Genomic DNA, 24,215 nt, shown 5'->3' with positions numbered 1-24,215 from the left:
CACCTCAGCCAGTTCAGGGAGAATACTTCATCCACTTACCTGGGGCTCCAAGAACCTCAGTTTGACAGCAGCTCATCACTCAGGTTACTTTATCAGGCATGTAACAGCTCTATGCCCACACTGGCCCTGGCCAGATACAGGGCTTTAGGTAGAGGGTGAGACCACAATTCCAAATCACGTTATGCCCTACACAGTGTATATACATTTTTTCCTACCTACTAACATATATACTTCTTGAATTAATTGGTTTGGACATCGTATGGATCATGTAAGGACCAATCCCTTTGCAGATCATGTAAGGTTCAATTGCTTACATCTCACTTTAACCACATTTCAAGCTTATCAGTTCAGGGAGTTCCTATTTAGCTCAGCTAGCCCAAAAACAGCACACAGACTGCCACATCCTTGTTTACAGTTCAATCTTGCACTCAAATCAAGCTGTACGCAAGCAGGGCCAGCACCAGGGTATTTGCCGCCGCAAGCAGCAAAAAAAAAAAAAAAAAAAAGGGGGGCCACGATCACGATCTGCGGCACTTCGGCAGCAGCTCTACCGCCACCGCTTCAGTCTTCGGCGGCAATTCAGCAGCTGGTCCTTTGCTCCGAGAGAGAGTGTGGGATCCGCAGCCGAATTCCCGCTGAAGAGCCAGACGTGCTGCCCCGCTCCGTTCGCTGCCCCAAGCCCCTGCTTGCTAGGCTGGTGCTTGGAGCCGACCCTGTACTCAAGTTTACTCATGCCCAGCAATACTAAGCTACAAGGCTCTACTCAGGGTGAGTAAGGGTGTTAATAACCAGCTCATAATTAAGTGTTGGTAGGCAGATAGTATCGGGATTGGAGGACATAGAAACCATGCCACTGAATGAGTTTCTGTGAAGCTCCATCCCTATACATCTGGATACTCAAGTGTCTGAATTGTGAAGAGGATTCATAGATTCACAGATTCTAGGACTGGAAGGGACCTCGAGAGGTCATCAAGTCCAGTCCCCTGGATGAGACTGAGTTAATGAATGAGGCCACAGGAGATCTCTCCGAACCCCTGCACACCTTACAGAGTAGGCAGAAATGGGAGAGGATTCTTACAGTTGTTTCACATGATTATCAAAAAGGAATGTTGCTTCCATGATTCCCATGCTGGGAATGCAGTCAGACAGTGTTATTGCTTCTCAGCTGTTATGACAGTCTCATTCAGAGACAGGCCCCTTGTCCAAGCTGAGGGTGGCTGTGTGTTAGATCAAGTCAGATCTTCAGCAATTACATTTTATACAGCTGTCCAGTGGCTTGTGTTCATGATCATAACAGCTCTCCACACGCCCTCTCCATGATCCTTCAGAGACATTCAAGCTAAGAATATCTCAATGTCTGGCAAGCAGTCACACTAATTTGTACAAGGGATGCTGCAAAAATCTGCTGCAACTCTTTGCCACAAGTACCTGGACAGCAAGGGGAAGCCAATCTCCAGTAAACCTGTGCCACAGTTGGCTGTAACATCTTTGCAAAAATAAACAGCGCTTGGATTTATAATGAAGCCATCTGATGGCAGAAACATGCCATTGCTGGGGGCGTGGGCAGCAGGGAAGCTGAAACCGGAAAAACTGCAAGGAAGCCCTAAGCACCCAATCCTGCAAACACTAAATTATGGTCTTAAAACCATTTAAGTCAATGGGAGTTTTTCAATGGATATCAAGTGCTTTTAGATCAAACCCTGTTAGAATAGCATTATTGACTTCAGTCATGGAAACTCCCATGGCTTTCTTAGAGTAGAAGCGGTGCCCCGGTGTTATGTTTAACATAGAGCAGTATATCCAATAATTCAGTACTGACCTAAGCTCTGATGTGTGTATTTTTTCTTACCTTAGTGATAAAAACACTTCGCTGATTAATTCCTCAAAAGGTACCGGTGTACTAATGTGACACTATAAGCCACTAGAAAGAGGCTCAGAATGAAAAAGTGGGAGTCAGAGTCTAAACACACTAGATATGCAGTGTATTTTTTAATAGGGTCCAGTTGTGAAATTTGGATCTGTGTCTGGGTTTTGCTTACAGGCACATACTCCATCAAACACTCAGGATTGTTCAGCTCTGAGGTTTTGGTTTAGGTCCCTCTACATACATTGCAGTACTAAATTTTCATATATATCTAGTTACAGTCTCCTCTGTAAAATCCCAGCCATTAGGTGGTGAAATAATCCTTCAATGTCTCGTGTGTTTCCAGTGCACAAAATATTTGCACCCATGAATCTAGTTGCAAGTTTTTTCAGATTACTTTAGGGCTAGATAGCTACATAATTCCACAATTTTCACACTACAAATCCACCCTCCACACCAACTTTCCCCTGCTAAAGACTCTCTCTCAGATCTCTGCCAACTGTCTCTGGAGTGAGAAGGAGCTAAGAAGTGGGTCACACATACATAATCAGTAGTAGACTTCATAACAATGCTGAGTCACACAGTTCTGTAACTCATCTGTTGATGCAATAATTCTAGGTTTTATGAGCCCGCAAAACTGTCACATCCTCTTTTAATGCATTGAGAAACAGACTGCAAGGGATATTATATAACTATGTAGTGTTTATTAAGTCCCTACTATAGCAAAATTCGCTCTGAAGTCAGAGTTTTGCCACACAGTCTCAGGGTGTCTGCAAACAGTGACTGGGAAAATAGTCCAGCTGTGATACCTTTGAAATATAATGAGCAATTACAGTTTAAATATCAACAGTGTGAAATATTTCATTGTTGCTCTTTTTAGCAGAAACAACCAACCTTCAAAAATACTTTAGTTCATTTCGCAGTACTAGGGCTTTGGGAAACAATAAAATTGGGGAAAAGAACAGCTCAAAAATTCGAATTTTGCATAGTGTGCAACTGCTACAAATTGGCTGTCAGAATCCTGAAATTTCATGGGTTTTCATTCAGAAATAGGAGTATTTCATTCAGCTTCAAAGTTCTCATGTTAGTCCTGTAAAGAGCAATTTTTGAATCAAACCACAGGACATTACAAAACTTCATGTTTCAATGTGAAAACCCCCCTCCACAAAATTTCACAAACAGCAACAACGTTTTAAGACGACCAAAGGACTCAATAAACTGGTGACTACTTTTTGCACCTGGTAATTAGCATAGACTGACAGGCTATTAACATGTGCTAATTGTGGCTGCACACCCAGATGCAAAAAGAAGAACAGGAGGACTTGTGGCACCTTAGAGACTAACAAATTTATTAGAGCATAAGCTTTCGTGGACTACAGCCCACTTCTTCGGATGCATCCGAAGAAGTGGGCTGTAGTCCACGAAAGCTTATGCTCTAATAAATTTGTTAGTCTCTAAGGTGCCACAAGTCCTCCTGTTCTTCTTTTTGCGGATACAGACTAACACGGCTGCTACTCTGAAACCCAGATGCAGATAGCTCATAAAAAGGTATTTGGTTTGGAGATGTGTTTTTTTGGCTCTGCTGCTGCCTGATTGTGTACTTGCTTCTCCAATTGAGGTGACTGACTGTCAGTCTGTAACTCTGGTGTTCATAACTCTGAAGGTCTACTGTAGTATTATTATGCAGTTAAACACTAGCACTGGACAGCCTCTTTTTTTTTTCATCCATTTTTTTTCCCAACTGAAAAAGGATTGTTTGACCCAAACAAGAAATTTTTAATACAGTTGACACTTTCCAGGATGTTGGGGTTTTTTTAAATGAAAAATCAGAACCTGAAAAATCAAAAATCTTTTCAACATAGAAAAAAAAAAGTTAGCATTTTGTTTTTTCCTTACAAAAAGTGAATTTTTTTTACTAAAACTTGCATTTTTTTAACCAAAAGCAGTATTTGAAAATTGGAAGGAAAAAAAATCACTTTTTTCAAAAGTCAATAAAACAGTCCCAGGAAAAATAACTGGCTTTTTTTTTTTTTTTAAACCAACTCTGCTATGTACAGATGTAAAACGGCACCAGACTGTGCCTTGCTCTTTCGTGGGTTTGTAGATGGCATGGACATAAAAGTACCCTTGCAAGTTATATAGCCTGTGTATGGGCCAGGCACAGTTGCGTACCCTAATCGCAGAAGAGCCATTAGCAGCAACAACTTGGAACTATACAATTTTTATATTTTCTTTAAGGGAAAAAGTTACAAAATAAGTTAAGGGCATCAAATTTAACTATAAAAACTGCTTTTGTTTAATTACTGAACAGAACATTTCAGCTCTGCGTTCAAGTATAATTAGAGCTGGAAAGTGTAATGCTGGGTACACAATAGAGGGCAGTAACAGACTCACCATATCTGGGCAGGACGGTGAATGTACAACATGCACAGAGAACTCATGAAAGAGGAAGAGGGAAGTGTTACTAATGGAGTAGTGTTGGGCTGTTTTTGTTCACATCAACTGTACAGAGTAGTTGCCACATTACTGTTTCTGTGATTTGTGTGCTGTGGCACAGACTTTAGACCTTACATCTGACTCAAGTAAGTCCCGAAGCCTTGAAGCCTCTCTTGCGATTTGTTAATCATTTAGTGGATGGCAAACGAACAGGTAACTTTTAATTCTTTATCATTGTTTTGGTGTTATCTTCACTAGCTCTGTGTTATAATGACTTTCACTGTCCTCACTGATATCAGGAAATAGCTAGAGGGAAACCGATTGAAAGCAGACTTGAGCCTGCTCACTCTGAAACTTTTCTGGATCCTGTACAATGACTAGGTAGCGTTCAGACTAGCTGCTGTGCTTGTTCGGTTTTCACTCATTTGGTGGGTTGGTTTGGGTGTCAGTTCAGTTTTTCCTTAGTCTGCCTTTCATTTTGATCTGTGCTTATTTTTTTCTGGGCTGTAAGTGGAACTGGGGTAGGGAATCACACATCTCCTCTCCCCAGGGCCCACCCCCATCTTACGGGAAATGAAGCTCTAGATAAGTTTTGCATGCCCCCCCTTTTTGGGAACACCCCTGGAAAGGGGTTCTCTGGGACCAAAGACAGATTGGGCTTCCCTAGCCCTGTGGCTCTAATGGCTGCCTAAGGGCTGTATTTGGAACGGAGGATTTAAAATAGTCCTCCCCCAGGAGCGTTCTGGCCCCTGGAGAGCCATAGAAGTTGTGGGTAGAGCCACTGCTCATTCAGTAGGGGGAACTCTATTCCCTAGGAAACCTCTGCTTTGAGAGTCTCTCAGAGCTTTTTGCTCCGTAGAGCAGTATTTCTTCAGGAGTGGGTGCCCAGTGACACGGAGGAGTCCAGCTCCATGTACCATCAACTGACAGACCCACCAGAATCTTCTAAGTGCTTGTTATTTGGCAGATTGCTGTGCTGTTTCTGAGGCAGAGACTAAATTAGATTATCCTGGCAAGTCCCACTGCATGAAAGAGAAGGCAAAAAAGCCTATATTATCATTCCATGTAGGTAGAGAGCTTAGCAGCAAAGGACCCTGAGTGGGACCTCTCGGTGCCTCTACCAAATAAGCAAGGAACTTGCTAATTAAGAAGATGACTATGAGAGAGAGCCTGAGGGGAAGCAGCAAACAGACCTTCCACACAATCCCTCCTCGAGTATTTAAGATTTAAGTTCATACGTTAGGAGAATGACTAGTTTTTAGATTGTAAACTCTAACTTCAACTTTGTTTTAGCTCTCTGAAGCACCAGCACCATTAACGTGCTGTAGAAATAAATGAATAAACCATCCTGATTTTCCTGTATTTCATCTCTAATTTAAAATCTTCTTTTCCAGTAACTGTGCATCAGATCAAACCCAGAAATGAACTGCAGCAACAGCAGCATCAAAGTGCCCGAAACTTTTCATCTCATTCAGCTGATAGTGTACATCCCAGTTTTCCTTTTTGGAATCCTATTTAATGCTCTGGCTTTCTGGGTGTTTTGCTATAAACTGTCTAAATGGACAGAAACCAGAGTGTACATGATCAACTTAATGATTGCCGACTGTTGTTTGCTCTTCACTTTGCCCTTCAAAGCATTTTCCCACAACCATGCGCTCCCCCGAGATAACAAGTGCTTGGCTTTAGAAGCTACATATTTTATAAACCGGTACGCAAGCATCTATATTATCACCATCACCGCTGTTGATCGATACATTGCAATAATGTACCCCCTAAAATCAATAACTCTGAGGTCCCCGTTCAAGGCAGCTGTCACCAGTGGATTTCTGTGGCTACTAGTGATAAGTTTTGTTTGCTTAGCTGAAGTATCGGAAGAGCAAGAAAACCGTGGGATTTGCTTTGAAAAGTTTTCCACGGAGCCATCCAAAGGGGCATTAGCCTTTAGTATTGGGGGATTTTTTATACCATTAATCATCTTGAGCTTTTGTTCAATTCAAATAATTAAGAAGCTTGTGAGAAAGAAGAAAACAAATCCACATGAGGAAAAACTAATCCAGAAAGCAATCTACATTGTTTCTGCAAACATGGCTGTGTTCATAATATGCTTTTTACCTGTTAATATTGGGCACATTGTTCGGTTTATTGTGGATTCCACCAGCACCAGCTGCTCAGTAATATACAACGGTAATGTATTCTTGCACATGGCCTCAATCATAGCAAACACTAACTGCTGCATAGACGCCATTTGTTATTACTTTGTAAACCAGGAATTTCAGCAGGCATCGTCCATGTTACCAAAGACAAAATCTGTGAAGTCGATGTCTAATCACAGCTAAGGCTCATCTCTCTATATGCCATTGGATAATATAAAATTTAGGTAATATATATGTGACCTAGCTCACTGCTTTCCTTTCCCCAGGGAGGGAACATAAAAAAGCAGGACAGTTGGTCCTCCCTATCAAATCTGCTCATACTAATCTTGACTGAATGGGTGAGAGTTTCTTGATGGTGCATATTGAAGATTGGATTTTCAAACTCTAAGAAGCCCAGGATACACAATTACTGCACATTCAAACTGGAATTCACATGCAAAAATAGCTAGTTAAATGCTTGTCTAACTTATCTGCATTCACAAGTGTAATAATTGCACAACTGCACACATTTTTGTACCGAACACAGGTGTCTTAAGGTTGAAAGAGATATCCCTGAAGCCATATGCTACAGATATAGGTGGTGGCCATGCAAGCCCTGGCCTGACCACTATTAAGCTCAGGGTCACAGTGCCACTCAGATTTGGCTCAGCCATCCCCTGAGTCTTGCTATTTCTGGTGGGCAGAAAATGCAGCCCATGCACCTGGGCCACATATGAGTGAGTTGCATTGAAACATGGCTCATGGGGTCCCAGAACCATTCAGATTTACCCCCTTCCCCCTCCATTAAATGGCTCTCCACAACCTTTGACTATCTTTAGCTATGAAGCATATTGTGGGTTGTTGCTTTCATCATCTGTGGAAAATGAGAGTTGGATTTTCTTGTATGGAAGCCGGAGCTCACCTGAGTGGTTTGTTATTTACATGATAAACTGCAAATAGACTTGTGCTTAACTGGCTGAATCACTGCAAGCAGTAAAACAGCAGTGAGTACCAGGCCATAATAGTGGGATAGAGAGCTTATGCCATCGGCATATAGTATCCACCAAGAAGCACCAAATCATAGTATTCAAAAAATTATGTAAATAATGATATATCATACAGCACATAGGGCTCTATATGTGTGCATATGAGCTGGAAAGATGACCTGACACCATCTCTGAAGGAAACAAGATGCAGGTGTCTTGTTTTCTTATGCCAAATGCATCAGGCTCACTTCAGATGATCAGAGAGAAGTTAACTGAGTTTAGGAGAAAGCATGCTCTAACAATCCCAACCTGCCCCCTCAGAGTTTTACCATTGGCTTCACCGAGGGCAAGATCTGGGCCTAACTCATTGGGTAATGGAAGGGGGCTGAAAAAGAGCCTTGGACTCCATGAACACCCTTTGAAAAGACTGGAATCCTTTTATCAGAGAAGAAATGGACAGTCATTGGGGGATTTGCCTATGTAGGTGAATATCTTGTAGAGGCTACCCCGTGGGAAACTGAGGGATTGTGAGTCTCCTGGTAATAATTCATAGAGCAAGCCTAAATAAGGACCAGTAATCCACTGGTTTTTGTTAAAAAGTATTTTGAAGCAGTTTTCCTGGATTGTACTTGCTTCTGTAACATGTGTATATTCCTCTTGTTGCTATTCACTTAGACTGTTGTGTTTGCCCCAAGAATAAACTTGTCTTTCAATCTGCCCCACTTTTTGTTATTTGGACATTAAAGGAACAGCAGTTTGAAGAGGGCATTAGCCTAATGTGAATCCACTTGTTCTGTACCACTACTCTCTGACATCAAAGAATACTCATGGGAGCGAGTGTTGAACAAAAGAGGAGTTAGTTTAGAGGCAGCATAACCAATTCTTATACCCTTCAGAAAGATCCATCGTGACCCTAGTCAATTGTCAATTTAGAGAAGTCAAGCCCTTGGAAATATTCACAAAGGGCCAGAGTCTCCCACCCTTCCTCGCTGGGAGTAGTGCTTTTCTTCAAGAGCATCTTACTATAGAATAGTACCGGTGAAACTGATGCAACTGCCAGAGGTGAAAGTAAGCCAGTACGGCGTACCGGCAAGAGCCAGTACGCCGTGCCGGACCGCACCGACTTCTGCAGCTGGGATTTAAAGGGCTCTGGGCTCCCCACAGAGCCCTTTGAATCCCGCCCGCAGCTCCGGTGGCCGGGCTGGGGCTGGGATTTAAAGGGCCCGGAGCTCCTGCCACAGCGGGGAGCCCAGAGCCCTTTGAATCCCGCCCGCAGATCTGGCGGCTGGGCTGGGGCCGGGATTTAAAGGGCTCAGGGCTCCCTGCAGCAGTGGGAGCTCCGGGCCCTTTAAATCCCGGCCCCAGCCCGGCAAGGCTCAGGGCTCCCCGCAGCCACGGGAGCTCTGGGCCCTTTAAATCCCAGCCCCAGCCCGGCAGCTGAGCTTAGGCGGGGATTCTAAAGGCCCTGAGCTCCCGCGGCTGCGGGGAGCCCAGAGCCCTTTAAATCACAGCCGGTGCCCCAGGGCCTTTAAATCTTAAGAGGCCCCGCCTCTTCCCGTTGAGGCCACGCCTCCCTCAGGACTCCAGCAGTACCGGTAAGTCCTGTAAGTTACTTTCACCCCTGGCAACTGCTTGCAGAGTAAAGTACTTCTCAGCATGAGTAATGGTAGGAGAATATGATGAATACTATCATTGATTATAATATTTGGGGAATGTTGACAGATAATTTATACAATGACATTCTCTTCACTAGATGACTAGCTCGCTGAACACTATTCATTACAGGTTTGTTACCTGATTCTACATGGCCTCCTCTCCCTGCAGCACCACATAGCACGCTGCAGCTCGAAGCATGACAGGAGAATGAGGGCCTGCTCCACCCCTGCAAAACAGTGACCAAGGAGGGACACAGAGTGAATGGAAACTTGGATTCATCTCAACATCTACACACCAGCCAGCAGAACTAGTCAGATGTATGGAGTGGGGGTGTGTAATGGGGCAATGACTCACCCTGTGGCACCTCCTGCTAGTCATCCAGGGAATTAGCTCTTCCAGCCTCCAGAGCACCCTCTGCAGCCCCGAGTCTCGCCTGTCCCTGGCCCCGTGACCCTCCCAGACCCCAGTGCCCCTTTCCCTTGGGTGCTGCCCCCTGGCAGTACCCCTTCAGCTCTCAGGGTCTCCCCTCCCAGGGCAACCCCCTATCCCCATCTCGCCTAGTCTTGGGCTACTGCCAGTCACCATCTAGCCCCCACTCACTGGGGCAGACTGCAGTGTAAAAGCCACTCATCATAGGCAAGGGGGGGTTGGACCTGCTGCCCTTGCCTACCCTGGGCTGCCCCTCTGCAACCCCAGTACCTTTCCAGCCTTTATCAAGACCTGCAGCCTGGGGAGTTTCCAGGATGGAGCTCCCCAGTTCCTCTAGCCTTTCCCCAGTCCTGCTCTACTCAGGTACCCTGCTCAGCTCCCAGCAGCCAGGCCCTCCTCTCAGCAAGCTACAGAGAGAGAGACTCTGTGCTCCTGGCCCACTGCCCTCTTATAAGGGCCAGCTGGGCTCTAAGTGGGACATGGCCCCAGCTGAGGCTGCTTCCCCAATCAGCCTTTCCCCAGCTACAGCCCTCTTGAGGGTTGTTTTTAACCCCTCTGGGCAGGAGCGGGGTGACCACCCCATTACAGGGTGTTTCACCCCGAAAAGGTTGAGAGTAGATTATGTTCCAACCCCACAAGAAGGGGAAAAAGAGAGGAGAAATTGTAAATAAGTGGAGTGACTTGATCATACTGGTGCTGAGAAATTGCAGTGTACATGAGGCCCTGGTCATGACTTAGAAGGTCTAGAGATTAATGGCCTGACTCCTACCATTATCTGTAGCCCTGGGAAGGATTTTTTTTTCCTGAAACCATCTGGGCTCGGAGAGTGAGAGTTCTTATCTTGACTTCATTTTACATTCACAACATATCAAGCTAAATTCACCAATGGTATTTGGACAAAATTGAAAGACAGTCTTATCACCAAGACTCAACACTACATTGTGCTTAGCAGCATGACCATGGGAGAAAACTGGCTAACCTGAGGATTTGTTAATCAGATGTTTTCACCTGTAGGTGGCCACTTCAAATGTGGCTGAGCTTCACAAAGAGAGAAAGTCGTGATAGTTATTGCAATCCCCTGTAATATCTGTGAGGACCATATTATATTCAGTTTATGTCTCACTCTGAGCTAAGGATTGGAACTCGAGCAGGGAGGGTTACCACAAACTTCCCCAAGAACCAAAAACAGTGAGAGGTGATTACGGCAAGTCATGCAGGTTGTAACATCTCCAACATCTGGAGAAGCTCACCTATACTAGTTCAAACTGGCTTATCCAGAGACCAGACAAAAAAAGGACTGTGGGATAAAAATCTGGGTTAACACTGACTCGGGCTTTCTTTTTGATCCAGCAAGTGGCCAGGACCTCCTGTCTAAAGGCCACACCTTCATGGAAGGATTGGAAAGGCTTTGGTCTACTAGGGCCTCATAAGACTGATGGGTGACCTCTGTTAAGTTTTTAGGATGTGCACAGGAACTTTTTTGGTTTTAGATGTTTTCTGTGTGGTGCTTTTATTTTAAGAATGAATCCAGTATGCTTTGTGAAGGAAGGTTAGTGAGTGGTGTATACTGTTAGAACCCCTGGAGAAAGGTTAACTATAGGTGTTACATCACCATCAGAGTGTTGGGGAAATGCCTGTGAGGAGTAAAGCTTAAACCACTAGTCTGGAAGGAGAGAAGTGGAGGTCTCGGCCTGGGAGAGGTAATGGCTGGGAGCCAGAAACCTTGAGAGTGCCCTCAAGGAAAATCACAAGGGAGTTCAAAGGTGCAATTAATCCTGAAACTGTGACTATCTCCATGTGGAAGCTACTCAGTACCCTGAGTAAAGTGAGCTGATAGCCTTTGTCTGCTTCTGAAACAACTCCTATCCCACTCCCTGTGTTCACCACACAAACAGTCTCTGGTAGTCTCACCAGAAAGACCAAGGATTTGAATGGGCAATGTACTGAACAACGCTCTCATCAGAGGAGCTCCCTCCAAAGCAAGGTCAGGCATATTATTAGTAGGAGGAAGAGGAAACTTTGCATTGTCACTTCCTGCACTACATTCATCCTGTGAACTAATAGAGGGTCTCAGTACCCACAGCCACTAAGTGCCCTTTTTATAAAATAAGTAATTACAAAAGTAAGTGGCTGGGATGCAAAATTCCCCAGTGACAATAGACAACTGAAAAAGGTATCGGCAATATTAGGTTTCTCTAAGGATTCTCAGGCTGATGTCACAGAACCTACCTACCACATGGATGTACACCTGTAGAGTTACTGTTATTAGCTTTCTTAGGTGGGGGCTTCCTGTTTTTTTGTTGCAAGTACGGCAGGACTCGCTGCCGCATTGCCGCCAAACAGCCCGACGTGCTGCCCCTTCCCCTTGGCTGCCCCAAGCACCTGCTTGCTGGGCTGGTGCCTGGAGCCTACCCTGGCTATGAGCTAGTGGTGTGACTGTTCTCTGCTCATGCACCCATACCTGTGCTAGTTCTCATCAAGCTAGCACAAGTATAAATTGCAACGTAGCCAGGATAGGATGGGTAGCAGCAGTGGAAACACAGCTCAGCTTACATACTGTACTCAGCATAGTTGAGCCATGGCTCTGCTGCTGCTACCGTTGCTGCTGTGGCTACATTGCTATTTATACTCATGTTAGCTTGAGGAAAGCCAGCATGCATATGTGTATGTGAAGCAGGGTGGGGGGAATTACATCCCCTAGCTCTTAGTGCAGGCATTGCCTGTGAATGAGGTTTATGCAGGGCAGAAGGCTAGAGATAAGAGTTCAGTGGGATGTCAAACAGAAAATGTGTGGCAAAGCCTGCCCTGAAAGCATTTTTGTAGCCGCTTAAGATACCTTTGAGATGTTTACACTGCAAAAGAGTATCAGTGAAAGATCAGGGTGGTGTTTAGCTGCAGCTTGATATGAAAAGCTTCTATGTCTTTATTAGGCTAATGGTAATGTTTGCAAAAGTGCCCGAGCCTCAATCTTATTTTTAAAAGCGATTTAGGTATTTATGCCCAGATCCACAGAGGTATTTAGTCTTCTAACTTCCATTGAGACTAAATAGCTTTGTTCATCTGAACCTTAAGAGCTTAAATCTCATTTAAAGGAACTAGACAGTTAAAGGTTATGGACGCACCACAAACCCCCCCCCCCCCTGCCCCAAATCTGCAGCAGAGAGTCTAAAAGCCCAGCTCTGCTATGGTGCTAAAAAGAGCACTGTAGATGTTTCCTCTCAGGCTGGGTCTTCAGCTCTGAAACTGAGGGGTGGATCTCTGAGCTCAAGTAGAAATATCTAGAGCAGGGGTCGGCAACCTTTCAGAAGTGGTGTGCCAAGTCTTCATTTATTCCCTCTAATTTAAGGTTTTGCATGCCAGTAATACATTTTAACGTTTTTAGAAGGTCTCTTTCTATAAGTCTATAAAATAACTAAACTATTGTTGTATGTAAAGTAAATAAGGTTTTTAAAATGTTTAAGAAGCTTCATTTAAAAATTAAATTAAAATGCAGAGCCCCCCGGACTGGTGGCCAGGACTCGGGCAGTGCGAGTGCCACTGAAAATCAGCCTTTGGCACACGTGCCATAGATTGCCTACCCCAGATCTAGAGTGATTTTTTTTTTTAGCACCATAGCACAAGCCCGCATCTGTAGACCTGCTCTCTGAGACTCACAGGTTTATTTTCTTCAGTGTAGACTTACCCAAAGCCCGATTCTCCTCTCACTCCAAAATAAATAAGAAGTAGCTGTACTGATGTCAATGGAGGTATAAAAACAAAGTGAGGATAATCAGGCATCGAGACAGAGGTTAGGATAGGCTAGAGACTGGTGGCTTTTTGGCATAGTCAGAAACAATATCCAGAACATACATTAGTAAATTAATATTCAAAGTCCACCAATTTCCAGAAATCTTTCAATGCTGTAATTTGAGTCAACAATATTCACACAATGAGTCTGCATGAGTCATTCGCTCCTATCACCTTTCATTCCGCATATAGGAAACATTTTATACTGGGCTTGGTAAACCCAGCATCGATACCTGCAGTCCAGCCTACCTTCTTCAAAACACCCAAGTTTCTTTTGAGTGACATGTGCCCCAGCTGTCTACAATCTGCAATTCAATGAAGTAGCCTTCAAGTTTAGAAGACAAAAACAAGAGTTAAATATGCTGAAAATGAGAAAACGCCCCAATGGAGACCAATATAAAGGGGCTCAGATTAAAAAAAAATTAATAGTGTAACGTAAAGCACTTGTAGGTAATTTTGTCTTCTCTTTTATTAAAATGGAGACCCGATTCCAAATGAAGAGGTAGCCCCACTGCAAAGAATCACCACCCTCACAAATGGCACTGATGAGAATCCATGTAAATTGGCTCTGCAACTGATTCACTGTATGGTCTTAAGCAAGTCACTTAAGCCAATGTTTTACAAAATGTAGGTGCCTAAAGTTAAGTACACATATGTATATATAAGCACGTACTTATAAGGCTTGATTTTCAAATACTGAACACACACATCTCCCATTGATTAAAATGAAATCAATAGGAGCTGCAGGTTCTCAGTTCCTTTTGAAAATTAGAGAGCTAACTAGGTGCCTGTAAATAGGTAGCATTCCCACCCTGCTTCTACCACAATGTACACACTTAGGGTGTGTCTACACTTGCAGAGTTTTTGCACTGTAAGTTTCACCGGTGATAGGAAACCAGTAAAAGTAAAGTGCTGGTTTGTGTACTCACTTAATTCCTCAGGTGTCAGAGAGTGTTTACATTAGCAGTACTTCCATCCCTTGATGAGAGCAGCACTCTAGGGCAGCTATCCCACAATGCAGCTCTCTCCAGTTTGAGGATGGGTCCTGTGGGAAGGGGGGGGAAGAGTGATCACAGGGCATCCTGGGTCTCTGCACAACCTCCTCTCCCCAAACACGGATAAGTTCCAGTAGCTCAGCATTGCTCCAAGCAGGAGATTGTTTGCTCCATGGAGCAGGCATTGTCATCAGGCCAGATAAGTGAGCACTTGCCAAGAAAACAGGAAGGGGAGTTTCAAAGTTCTTGGGGCTTCACATGGGGGAGGGGTGGATGTCTGTTTACCAGGCAACAGAGCAGCAGAGCTGCTGTCTAGTGTGGTCACCTAGGCACTGTGGGATATCCTCAAGAGGCTAAAAGCTGTGTAAACAGGAAGAACGTGTCTTCACTTGCACATCACCACAAAAGCATCACCAGTAAGAGCTGTATGCCTCTCGTCATTGGCAAGTGTAGATGCTCCCATGGTCTTTGCACAAAAAAGGGACTTTTTCCGCTTTAAATGCTAAGTGTAGACATGCCCTTAGCAAAGGATCCAAATTTATCCCATTTCTGACCTTTCTTTGACTGTTAACTTAAACAAAAAATAAAGACTTTTTCCTTCCACCTAATTTTCACAGCCACAGGGAGAAACTCAAATCTAAGTTTTAGCTAATTGGAACCACCTGGTCTGGTGCCAGAGTGAGTCAGCATAATATCTCTGCATCTCTGGTCCAGGAACCTCATGTCAGGATGAGTTAGAAGAACTCTGTATTTCTGTGCAGGAACCCATAATCTGACCCTATCAGACATACAGATTTGACATATTTAGTCTTAGGGTATCTCTCTCAGTAGCCCCATCTTAATACATGGGGTTTTGTGGTTTTTTTATGGGGGGGGGGAGTGAGTTCCAACAAGTGTTAAGATAGGTATCGAGAGAGGAAAAAAAACTATCTTCTAGCCTCTAGAAAGGCAGAAATGGGGGAAGAAAAGACCATGGAAGCACTGAGAATGCTGAAGGATTCCTTCCTTGAAAGACTCTGTGACAAGGAATTGAAATATAACATGACTGTTTAGGCAGGTATGCGTACAGAAAGATCATAAGCTGGATGCTGTGGTTGCACAGAAGTGTAATTGAGGGCAGGATTTGGACCACAGGCCCTTTATCATTGATAAATGATGATGGTGCATAAGCCAAGAAGACCGCAGGTTGACTTTCAGATCCAAGGTTCAAGTCTGCAGCAATTACAACTGGAAAAAGTTCTCTCTATACTTGTGAACTGAGCAAATGTGATCCAGAAATCATTGTTTTTGCAGAGACATACATTTTAAGATAGTCATGTTGTGATTACTCTACTCAGTACTGAAGCTGTGGGAGAGCACTGAAGACCAAGTTTTGCCTAATGAATGAACAGAAGCTGTAACTAAATACTATATTATATGTAAGCACAGAAAGCCTATTAATCTGCATTCAGCTAGAGACCTAAAAATGTCAGCTAGCATTCCTCTGCAGGATTCCAGCAGGCACATCATTTGCCACATTTCTCTCATGACTTTCCAAAAAAGACATCTCTTAAATATGGTCAAAGTTGTTTAAGCTGAGCATCAATTAAATTTACACGTGAAAAAATGCCTATATTGTATGACCTGCATAAATTAGTGGATTTACACAGCTAACCATCATGCTGGAGCAAAACTACAGGTTTTTTTTTCTTCTTGTCATAAAGTTCCTCAGATGCCAGTGAGAAAGGGATATAATTAAGTTATTCAGTCCATGGCAGAGAGACAATTACTGATGACTTGAGGTGCCAACAAGACATGATAAAACAGAAGACAAAAGAATTGGTTAAAAATCAGGCAAAAAAAAAAAAAAAAAAGAAAGACATTTGTTTAGTGTTTAACCCTCGTAGGGTAAGATTCTTTGATTCTTAAGACAAATGTCTCAATAATGTTGTGTATTTTTATGGCCTTTTCTATAGGATACAAGATTATCCCAAATTTTTTTAAGTAACCTCAGGCCTGGAATCCTCCATCTTTGCAGATACCTATATCACAATTAAACTGCCCTGTAGACCGAGCCTTGTGAGCCCAAGTCAGCTGATAAGGACCCAGCCATGGGTGTTTAATTGCAGTACAGACATACCCTTAGTGCCTGATGTAAAGCCCAGTGAAGTCAATGGGAGCACCACTGCTGACTTTAATGGGCATTGAATCAGACACTTACACCAGACTCCCCTGTCACACATACCTTTGCAAGTCCCATTGATTTCAGTAGGGTTACATGGGAATAAGAACTGAATTTTAGTCATTGAGTTAATCAAACTGCATGGAGTAACTGGGAGCAGAGTTTGGGCACTTTCCCCTTTTGTTATAGATTGAAATTTTTATATCTCAGTTGACTTCTCAAAAGGTGCATTGTAAAGTTGGGTTTGTTTGTTTTTGAACAACAGCTCAGATCACTAATAAAATATTGCAGCTGAATTTTATAACATCTGAAAGTAGTTTTGTCTTTTACTTACCTGATGGAACTGAATCCAGGACTATCCATATCTCTTGAATGAGCTAATGGCATTCCCAATATATACAAAGCACCATGTCTTTTCTGTGCTTTTTTTTTTTATTCTTGCAGCATCAGCAACATTTGCAGAAGGGTCAAAGAATCAACAACTACTCAGGACTTGACAGAAAAAATGAGGAAAGGGTTAAAATGTTTCATTTTTAAATGAAAATATGTTAGCGCATTTTTGAGATATTTATAATTTATACAAGGCCATAAACTATGACCTTCCCCCTCCGATACAATACTGATATTTAAAGCTGAGGTTCCCATACTTTGATCCATGGACTATTGGTGGCCCCCAGAGCTAATTCTGTCATAACAGTGAAGTGTCAGCTTTCCTTCAAGCAATGATACTTCCTTCTAGTTATAGCCCAATTCTGGATTCTGGGTCTGATCCAAAGTCTATTGACTTCAATAAGCCTTGGATAAGACTCTGTCCTAGAATCTCAAAGTTTTTCTGACCATCCGAAGTGATAAATACCCAAGCATTTCTCTGCACCCAGTATGACTGCATCAAGTCTTCCTGTCAGCCTTAGGCCTGGTCTACACTAGAAAAATAGATTGGCTTAACTATGTCACTTGGCGGTGTGAGAAATCCTCACCCCCTTAGCAGTGTAGTTAAGCCAACCTAAATCCCCATGTAGACAGCACTAGGTTGATGTAACCTAGCTACTGCCTCTTGCAGAGGTGGATTACCTGGGACAATGAGAGAACCCCTTCTATCAGTGTAGGAAGTGTCTACACCAGGGGTCCCCAACATGGTGCCCACGGGCGCCATGGCGTCTAAGTGCACCCGCGTACTGGCTGGCAGACGAGCATCCCCTGAAATGCTGCCGAGAAGCAGCGTCATCCAGAGGTGTTGCTGCCGAAATGCCGCTGATTTTCAGCGGCATTTCGGCAGCAACGCCTCTGGATGACGCTGCCCATTGGCGGCATTTCGGCGGCAACGCCTATTGACGTTGCCACTTGTCAGCGGCATTTCGGCGGATGCTCGTCTGCCATCACGGTCCTCTGTGGCTCGTCATCTGGCACCCGCCAGATGAAAAAGGTTGGGGACCACTGGTCTACACTGAAGTGCCACAGCAGTGTTCAAGTGTAGACAAGCCCTATAGACATAAACCCAACCATGATCAAATTTACAGCTGATGCCCACATTGGAAGGACAGCAAATACACAAGAGAGAGGAATCAAACTGCAAACTGATCCAGAAGATTAGAGCAGTGTGAGCCACAGGAAGTGAGAGATGTTTTTATTGATAAACTGGAGAGGAAATAGTCAGCTCAGATACAAAATCATAGTGGGGGAGGGAACCTTATCATACAGCATCATCCACTGGATTAAAGGGATCTTATTTCCATTTTGTCTCCTCATTACCCTAATATTTTCATATGAGCAAGTATTTTCATTTGCCATTGGGAAGCAGGCAGGGGATATGAGATAAGGGAAAGAGAAGATCTCCATCTGTAGAAGTGGTTTACACAATAGATCTTGACAACCGTTGCATAGAAGGGAAACCATCTTCAAGTCACATTCCTATCTGCAATTTTTTAACCTATTATTGTTACCAGAATCAGCCAAGATGGCTGACTCTGGAGTGGCTAGAAGTCAAAGGTATTTCTATTTGTTCCGTTTATTTACTTCACGCACTCGACAGCATTCTGTGCAGAGTCAATGTGATTTTATTCCTACTTATTTTTGTGCCACTTCTTTCTTTTTCTCATACGGCTTCTTACTGTTGTTCACCTTTGAAAATTTCCCATGGGGGCTGATGGAGCTGCTATTTATAGAACCATTTGCCAAATTAAACACACTGCTGCTTGCCCAACAGAGAAAATATTCTTGAGCTCTTGCTAACCCAACAGCATGCCCCACCTCTTGCAAGTTCCCTTTTTGCAACAGCATTAGAAAAAGGAATGGTTCTTTTGGTTTCAGAAGGGATTTTCCAAGCTGAGTACTAGTAATGCTGATGAGGTGAAGCATTTGTTGAAACAATGCATCAGTGACCATAGCTAGTTTAACAGCTGTGGTAATACTCCTTAGGGAAACACTTTTTGGTCACTAGCATTCTGCACTAATATGAATAGCGTGGCTGAGTGACCCGAGGACTTCGGAATAAAAGAATTATCTTTCTTTGTGTGTGTGTGTTAACGTTTTTGCATTAGTTACAGATGTTTGCTTAACTGAAGGCCAAAATCGGTGAGGTGCTGAGTGTCCTAAAACCCCACTGCAAGCCTATTGACTTCAGGGTTGGTTTGTCTCTTTCTCAGTTTTTCATTTTACTGCTGGCCCTAAACTTCCTGGAAGGACAGAATAACAGCTATTGCAAACTTGCTCTTCTGGAGATACTGGAGACCTTTTAAGCAACAGTATGCACTTAGGTTTTGCTGGCGCTCCTGCAAGTGCCCTAGCAATAAGCTTCTGCTGATAAGGCTCACTACATTCAATGCTAGGGGCAACTTTGGTTCCTACTCCAGAGTTCCCAGTATCATTACATTCTTTTTATGTAAACACACATGTGCGCACACACATTCTACATATCATTTAACTAACATTTCAACTTTTTTACTTAACTGTATCAACTTAATTTAGTATCCATAACTCTAATCTGAATACTTAAAGATCTTGAACAGTTAGTCTCCGTATCTAGCAGGTTCTCTTAGCCCTCTGCCTTTAGAGGTAGTAACAGTATTAGTGTTTTGTTTTTTCCTATATTCAAACTGACCACTTGAGATTAGGGCTCATCAAATCCTGTTTCTTCTGTAAACATCTCCTTGCTCTGTCTCAACACGATAACATTTTGGGGCAGTGTGCTGGTCAATCATCTTTGCAGCTTTCCAGGCTGCTTTTGAAAAATACAAACAAACAGTCTCACCATTTTCCAGAGGGAATAAAGGCTTTGCACCTTTGTGAAAGAAATTTCTGCTTTGCTTTTCTCAATCGTAGATTAGTTTGTATGTCTCCTTGTATCAGCTTGGGTTGCAACAGCTGTGGTGAAGTTGGCAGTCTGGTTCTTAGATGTCTTCTCACAAAGTACTGAGCAGGAAGCCCTAAATCTGTCATAGGTGTATTATGATAGTCCAACAAGCTAAGACAAGGACCTGTGTTTTCCAAGCTAGATTTTTTGAAGAATCTTTTGTAGTTTGAATGGCTCTCTCAGCCATTCCATTTGATTGTGAGAACAGTGGATTTGATATTTTGTGAATAAAGTCCTATTACTTTGCAAACATTTTAAAGCCTCTGGAGCAACATTGTGGTCCATTGTCAATAAATGAGTTCGCCAAGTATGCCACATGTTGAAAATATAAAACTTGCAGTGTCTGAAGATAGATACTTGTGATGTCCTGAAGAAAGGAGATTTCTAAGTATTTGGAGTAATCAACCAGTATAAGATAGTCTGCACCACAGGCCCATGCCTAGTTTCTGCCAAAGTCTGTTTGGGACCTCATGTAGTAGCACTATACCATGTCCTCAATTTGACTACACATGCCTGGCCAATACACAGCACCTCAAGATCTCATTTTACATAGCTCTTCTTCCAGAAGACCATCATGAATAACAGTCAAGATCTCTTTTCTGAGACTTTCCAGTAGTATGTCACTTTTACAGACAAGTCCATCTTGTACACTTAGTTCCTCTCTATATACCTCTGATTGATACTTAAGATCTCGTTTGGCCATCTTTTCAAAATAGTTTGTCTTGAGGTTTGCAGGCCAACATCATTTGCATTAGCTGCTTGAAATTCATGCAGTTTGTTCTGAAATAGACAAATAAGCAATAAATCTCATGATGGCTACTTCAGCTTCCTCTGAATTTAATCCTTCACCATGCAACATGTATGCTCTGGATAAAGCATCAGCTATGGCTAATTCTTTCCCTGGTCTGTCTCTAACTTCCAGTTGATATTTCTGGAGCATTAGCAACCACCTTTGAATTCCCAGTGGAGTACTGGACAAAGGTTTTCTGAAAATAGTCTCAAAAGGCTTGCAGTCTGTCTCCACAATTATTTTTTCCCCGTAGATAAACTGATGAAAATTGAGTACAGCCAAATACTATTGCAAACATTTCTTTCTCTACTTGGGCATAGCTCTGTTGTGTAGCTGTCAGAGCTTTAGAGGAATAAATATCAGGAGCCCTGATTTGCAGCAATACAGTCCCTAAGCCATAGCACATGCATCCACAGACACAGTAACTAGTTCTTTGACTTTAAAATACTTCCGCACAGGTGCTCTTGTAAGCAATTATTTCAAGTGTTCAGATGCCACTATGCTTTGTCATCACAGCAAACTTAACATCTTTTCCCAACAGTTGGCTTAAAGGAGTTGTTACTGTTGACAGGTGTGGTTACTTCCCAAGGTAAGTAACAATTCCAACAATTCAGTCAGTGTGAACAAGGTCAGTGTGAACATTTCAGTCATTGCAGCAATGTTTGACTTGCCAAGTTTTAGAACTTCTTCAGTCAAGTGGTGCCCCAAATGTTTTTTCTGTCAAAGCCTATTTGCATTTGCTCTTGTACAGTTCTAGGTTCCTTTCACTGTAGAACTCTTCAGCTTTTCACCGGGTTTTCATCTGGTATCTCCCCATACCAGTATATCAGCTATATAACATTCAACACCCTCCAGAGCTTTAAATGTCTGTTGGATCACTCATTGGTACACTTCAGGAACTGAACAGATGCCAAAAGGAATTCTGGAGAACCCATACCTGCCATTGCCAAATGGTGTATTGATGTACAGAGTCTAGAACTTTAAATTCATCTGTATTTGCCAAAATCCACTACTGGTATCTAAAACAGCTTAGACAGCTTCAACTAACTTGTGGGTGATTTCTTCTACTGTAGGTAATTGAAATCGTCCCTTTCTTATGGCTTTATTTATATTTCTTGGATCCAAGCATATTCTTTATTTCCTCTTGACCTGGTCGGTCTACAATTACTATAGAATTGACCCATTTTGTAGGTTCTTCCACTTCTGGTATTACTTGAAGCTATTCCACATGGAGCAATTCTTTTTCTACTTATGAGTTCATCTTTATGCCATGCATCCTAAACCTTCAAATACATCTTTGTATACTTTGAATATATCCCAGTCACCTTCTGATTCTTCCTTTACCATATTGACTCTTTGCACTAAATTTAAACTTGCCCCAGTCTGTAAGCCCAGCATGGCTTGTGAGTCAAATACCACCACCCAAAATTCCAGCAATGCTTTCTTATCCTGATACTTACACTCCAAATTGCATTTACAATATATTTACAGTATTCTCCCAAGTAGATTATCAGCTAGATACTTGAGCTGCAAAGTGGTTCAGCCCTTAAAGTGTTGTATAACTTTACAGACATCACATTGGCCTGTGCCCCAGTATTGATTTTTAAACTCACAGTTTTGTGATCATTGAGAAAATCCACATTCCAGTCATCCTTGGCAAGCTCACTCTCAGCATACTGAGGAACAGATTTTGTCGGTGTTCATCTGCTTCTGTGAGGGCAAGTGTTTGCCCTGGGATTTTTCCTTTCCAGAGTTGCACATTTTGGCAAAAATGATTTGTCGTTCTTGCCCATATGCAGGACAGTTCCTTATGGCATGGCTACAACCACATTTATAACAACCCTCAGTGGCCTCTGACGGCTCTTCTTTTCACTTCTCTTGACTGCAAGGCTTTTATTAGCAGCAGGACTGCATGCCTGGGTGCTTACTAATGACATGCTTACGTTGCAGTATGTGTGCATGTTTTTCCAGTTCATCCAGCCCTTTTAATTGTTTTGCAGTCATTTCATCTGCATGACATGTCCACAATATGTTCAAGGGTTATATTAATCTCCCTCAACAACCGAGCTTGCACTGATATTGATGCAATGCCATACACAATGAGGTGTTTAATGAATGATTCACACCGTTCTCCAAATTCACAAGATTGATTTAAAACTGGCAGCACAGTCACACGTTAGTCTCCATCTATATGGTTTGCAGTGAAACATTTGCGCCTCTCATATGACACATGCCTTTGCAGAGCACAGTCTGCCTCACACTTATTCTTTAACACCTGTATTTTTCCTTTACCTGCCACATCAAATTGAAAAGTGTTTCATTCCTCTCTTGCTTCTTCACTAGGGTTACTAACTTTCTAATCGCACAAAACTAAACATCCCTGCCCCACCCCTTCCCTGAGGCCCCGCCCTTCCCCAAGGCCCCGCCCATGCACACTCCATCCCCCCCCCCCTGTCATTCCCCACCCTCACTCACATTCACTGGGTTGGGACTGGGGATAAGGGGTTTGGAGGAGGCCTAGAGCAGAGGGTTAGGGTAGGGAGGGTGAGGACTCCAGCTGGGGTGCAGACTCTGGGGTGAGGCCAGGGATGAGGAGTTTGGGGTGTAGGAGGGGACTCCAGACTGGGGCAAGGGGTTGGGGTGCAGGGGGGGTGAGGGCTCCGGCTGAGGGGGTGGACTCTGGGATGGGCCAGGGATGAGGGGTTTGGGGTGCAGGAGGTGGCTGGGGCAGGAGACATGGGGGTTGGGGCTCCAGGAGGGAGTTTGAGTGTGGGAGGGGCCTCAGGGCTGGGACATGGGGTTGGGGTGCAGAAGAGAGTTTGGGGTGTGGGGTTCCAGCGGCGCTTACCATGGCTCCCGGGAAGCATCTGCCAGGTCCCTGCAGCCCCTAGACGCACAGGTGGCCAGGGAGGCTCCATGCACTGCCCTTGTGCCCACAGGCACTGCTCCCGCAGCTCCCATTGGTCGCTGAACAGCTCAAGTCCTTGCTTCCACTTTCTCCAGTTTCTCTGCTGCATTTCCTTCAGACACTAACTTTCCTGGAGGTTTTAGTTGGTCCTTTATTTTTTCAGGTCTGTTCTACCCTTTTCTTACATCATATCAGAACAAATCTAAAAGTAATAGCTGTTGCCAACTTGTTGTTATAACATAAGGAAAGGTACTGAAGACTCTAAGTAACAGTAAATACTTTACTTAACATGTTGTTGAGAACTGTACATATACATATTGCTGGCTTGCCTGGCAGGCTCCAAGTGCTTTAGCAATGTACTTCTGCTGATAGGTCTCACTATATAATAATTGCCCCCATACAACATTAAGAGTAAGGCTACGTCTACACTACAGGGGGGGGATCGATTTCAGATACGCAAATTTAGGTATGGGAATAGCGTAGCTGAATTCGATGTATCTGATCCGACTTACCCTGCTGTGAGGACGGCGGCAAATCGACTGCCGTGGCTCCCCCGTTGACGGTGCTTACTCCTACCTGGGCTGATGGAGTACGTGTGTCGATTCGGGGATTGATTATCACGTCCCGACGAGACGCGATAAATCGATCCCCGAGAGATCGATTTCTACCCGCCGATCCGGGTGGGTAGTGAAGACAAGCCCTAACTTTGGTTCCTACTCCAGA

At 43.5% G+C, this 24,215-nt stretch overlaps 1 protein-coding gene and 2 long non-coding RNA genes across 3 annotated transcripts; 1 reads left to right on the top strand and 2 right to left on the bottom strand.

Annotated features, from left to right (window-relative positions):
• Positions 1 to 2,285: 2,285 nt before the first annotated feature.
• On the bottom strand, positions 2,286 to 9,912 carry LOC112059216 (uncharacterized). The gene is made up of 3 exons (XR_010590372.1): positions 9,774 to 9,912; positions 9,213 to 9,300; positions 2,286 to 2,954 (listed from the first exon to the last, which is right to left on the bottom strand). It is a non-coding gene; the product is annotated as an uncharacterized LOC112059216 (long non-coding RNA).
• On the top strand, positions 4,206 to 8,135 carry LOC101936946 (G-protein coupled receptor 35-like). The gene is made up of 2 exons (XM_005282493.4): positions 4,206 to 4,513; positions 5,695 to 8,135. The coding sequence occupies exon 2, from the start codon at positions 5,722 to 5,724 to the stop codon at positions 6,634 to 6,636; it is 915 nt and encodes a 304-aa protein (XP_005282550.2). The 5' UTR covers positions 4,206 to 4,513; positions 5,695 to 5,721; the 3' UTR covers positions 6,637 to 8,135.
• An 8,142-nt stretch (positions 9,913 to 18,054) lies between the features above and the next one.
• On the bottom strand, positions 18,055 to 22,536 carry LOC135973495 (uncharacterized). Its single transcript, XR_010590375.1, has 2 exons — positions 22,198 to 22,536; positions 18,055 to 20,574 (listed from the first exon to the last, which is right to left on the bottom strand). It is a non-coding gene; the product is annotated as an uncharacterized LOC135973495 (long non-coding RNA).
• Between the last annotated feature and the right edge of the window lie 1,679 nt (positions 22,537 to 24,215).

The sequence above is a fragment of the Chrysemys picta genome, chromosome 9 (genome assembly GCF_011386835.1).
Source record: "Chrysemys picta bellii isolate R12L10 chromosome 9, ASM1138683v2, whole genome shotgun sequence".
NCBI classification, from domain to species: domain Eukaryota; kingdom Metazoa; phylum Chordata; order Testudines; family Emydidae; genus Chrysemys; species Chrysemys picta.
This window is presented reverse-complemented; position numbering and strand designations above follow the sequence as displayed.

What these genes read in the sequence shown, in the direction of transcription:
- LOC101936946 (XM_005282493.4), top strand. Translation starts at nt 5,722, where the DNA reads ATGAACTGCAGCAACAGCAGCATCAAAGTGCCCGAAACTTTTCATCTC.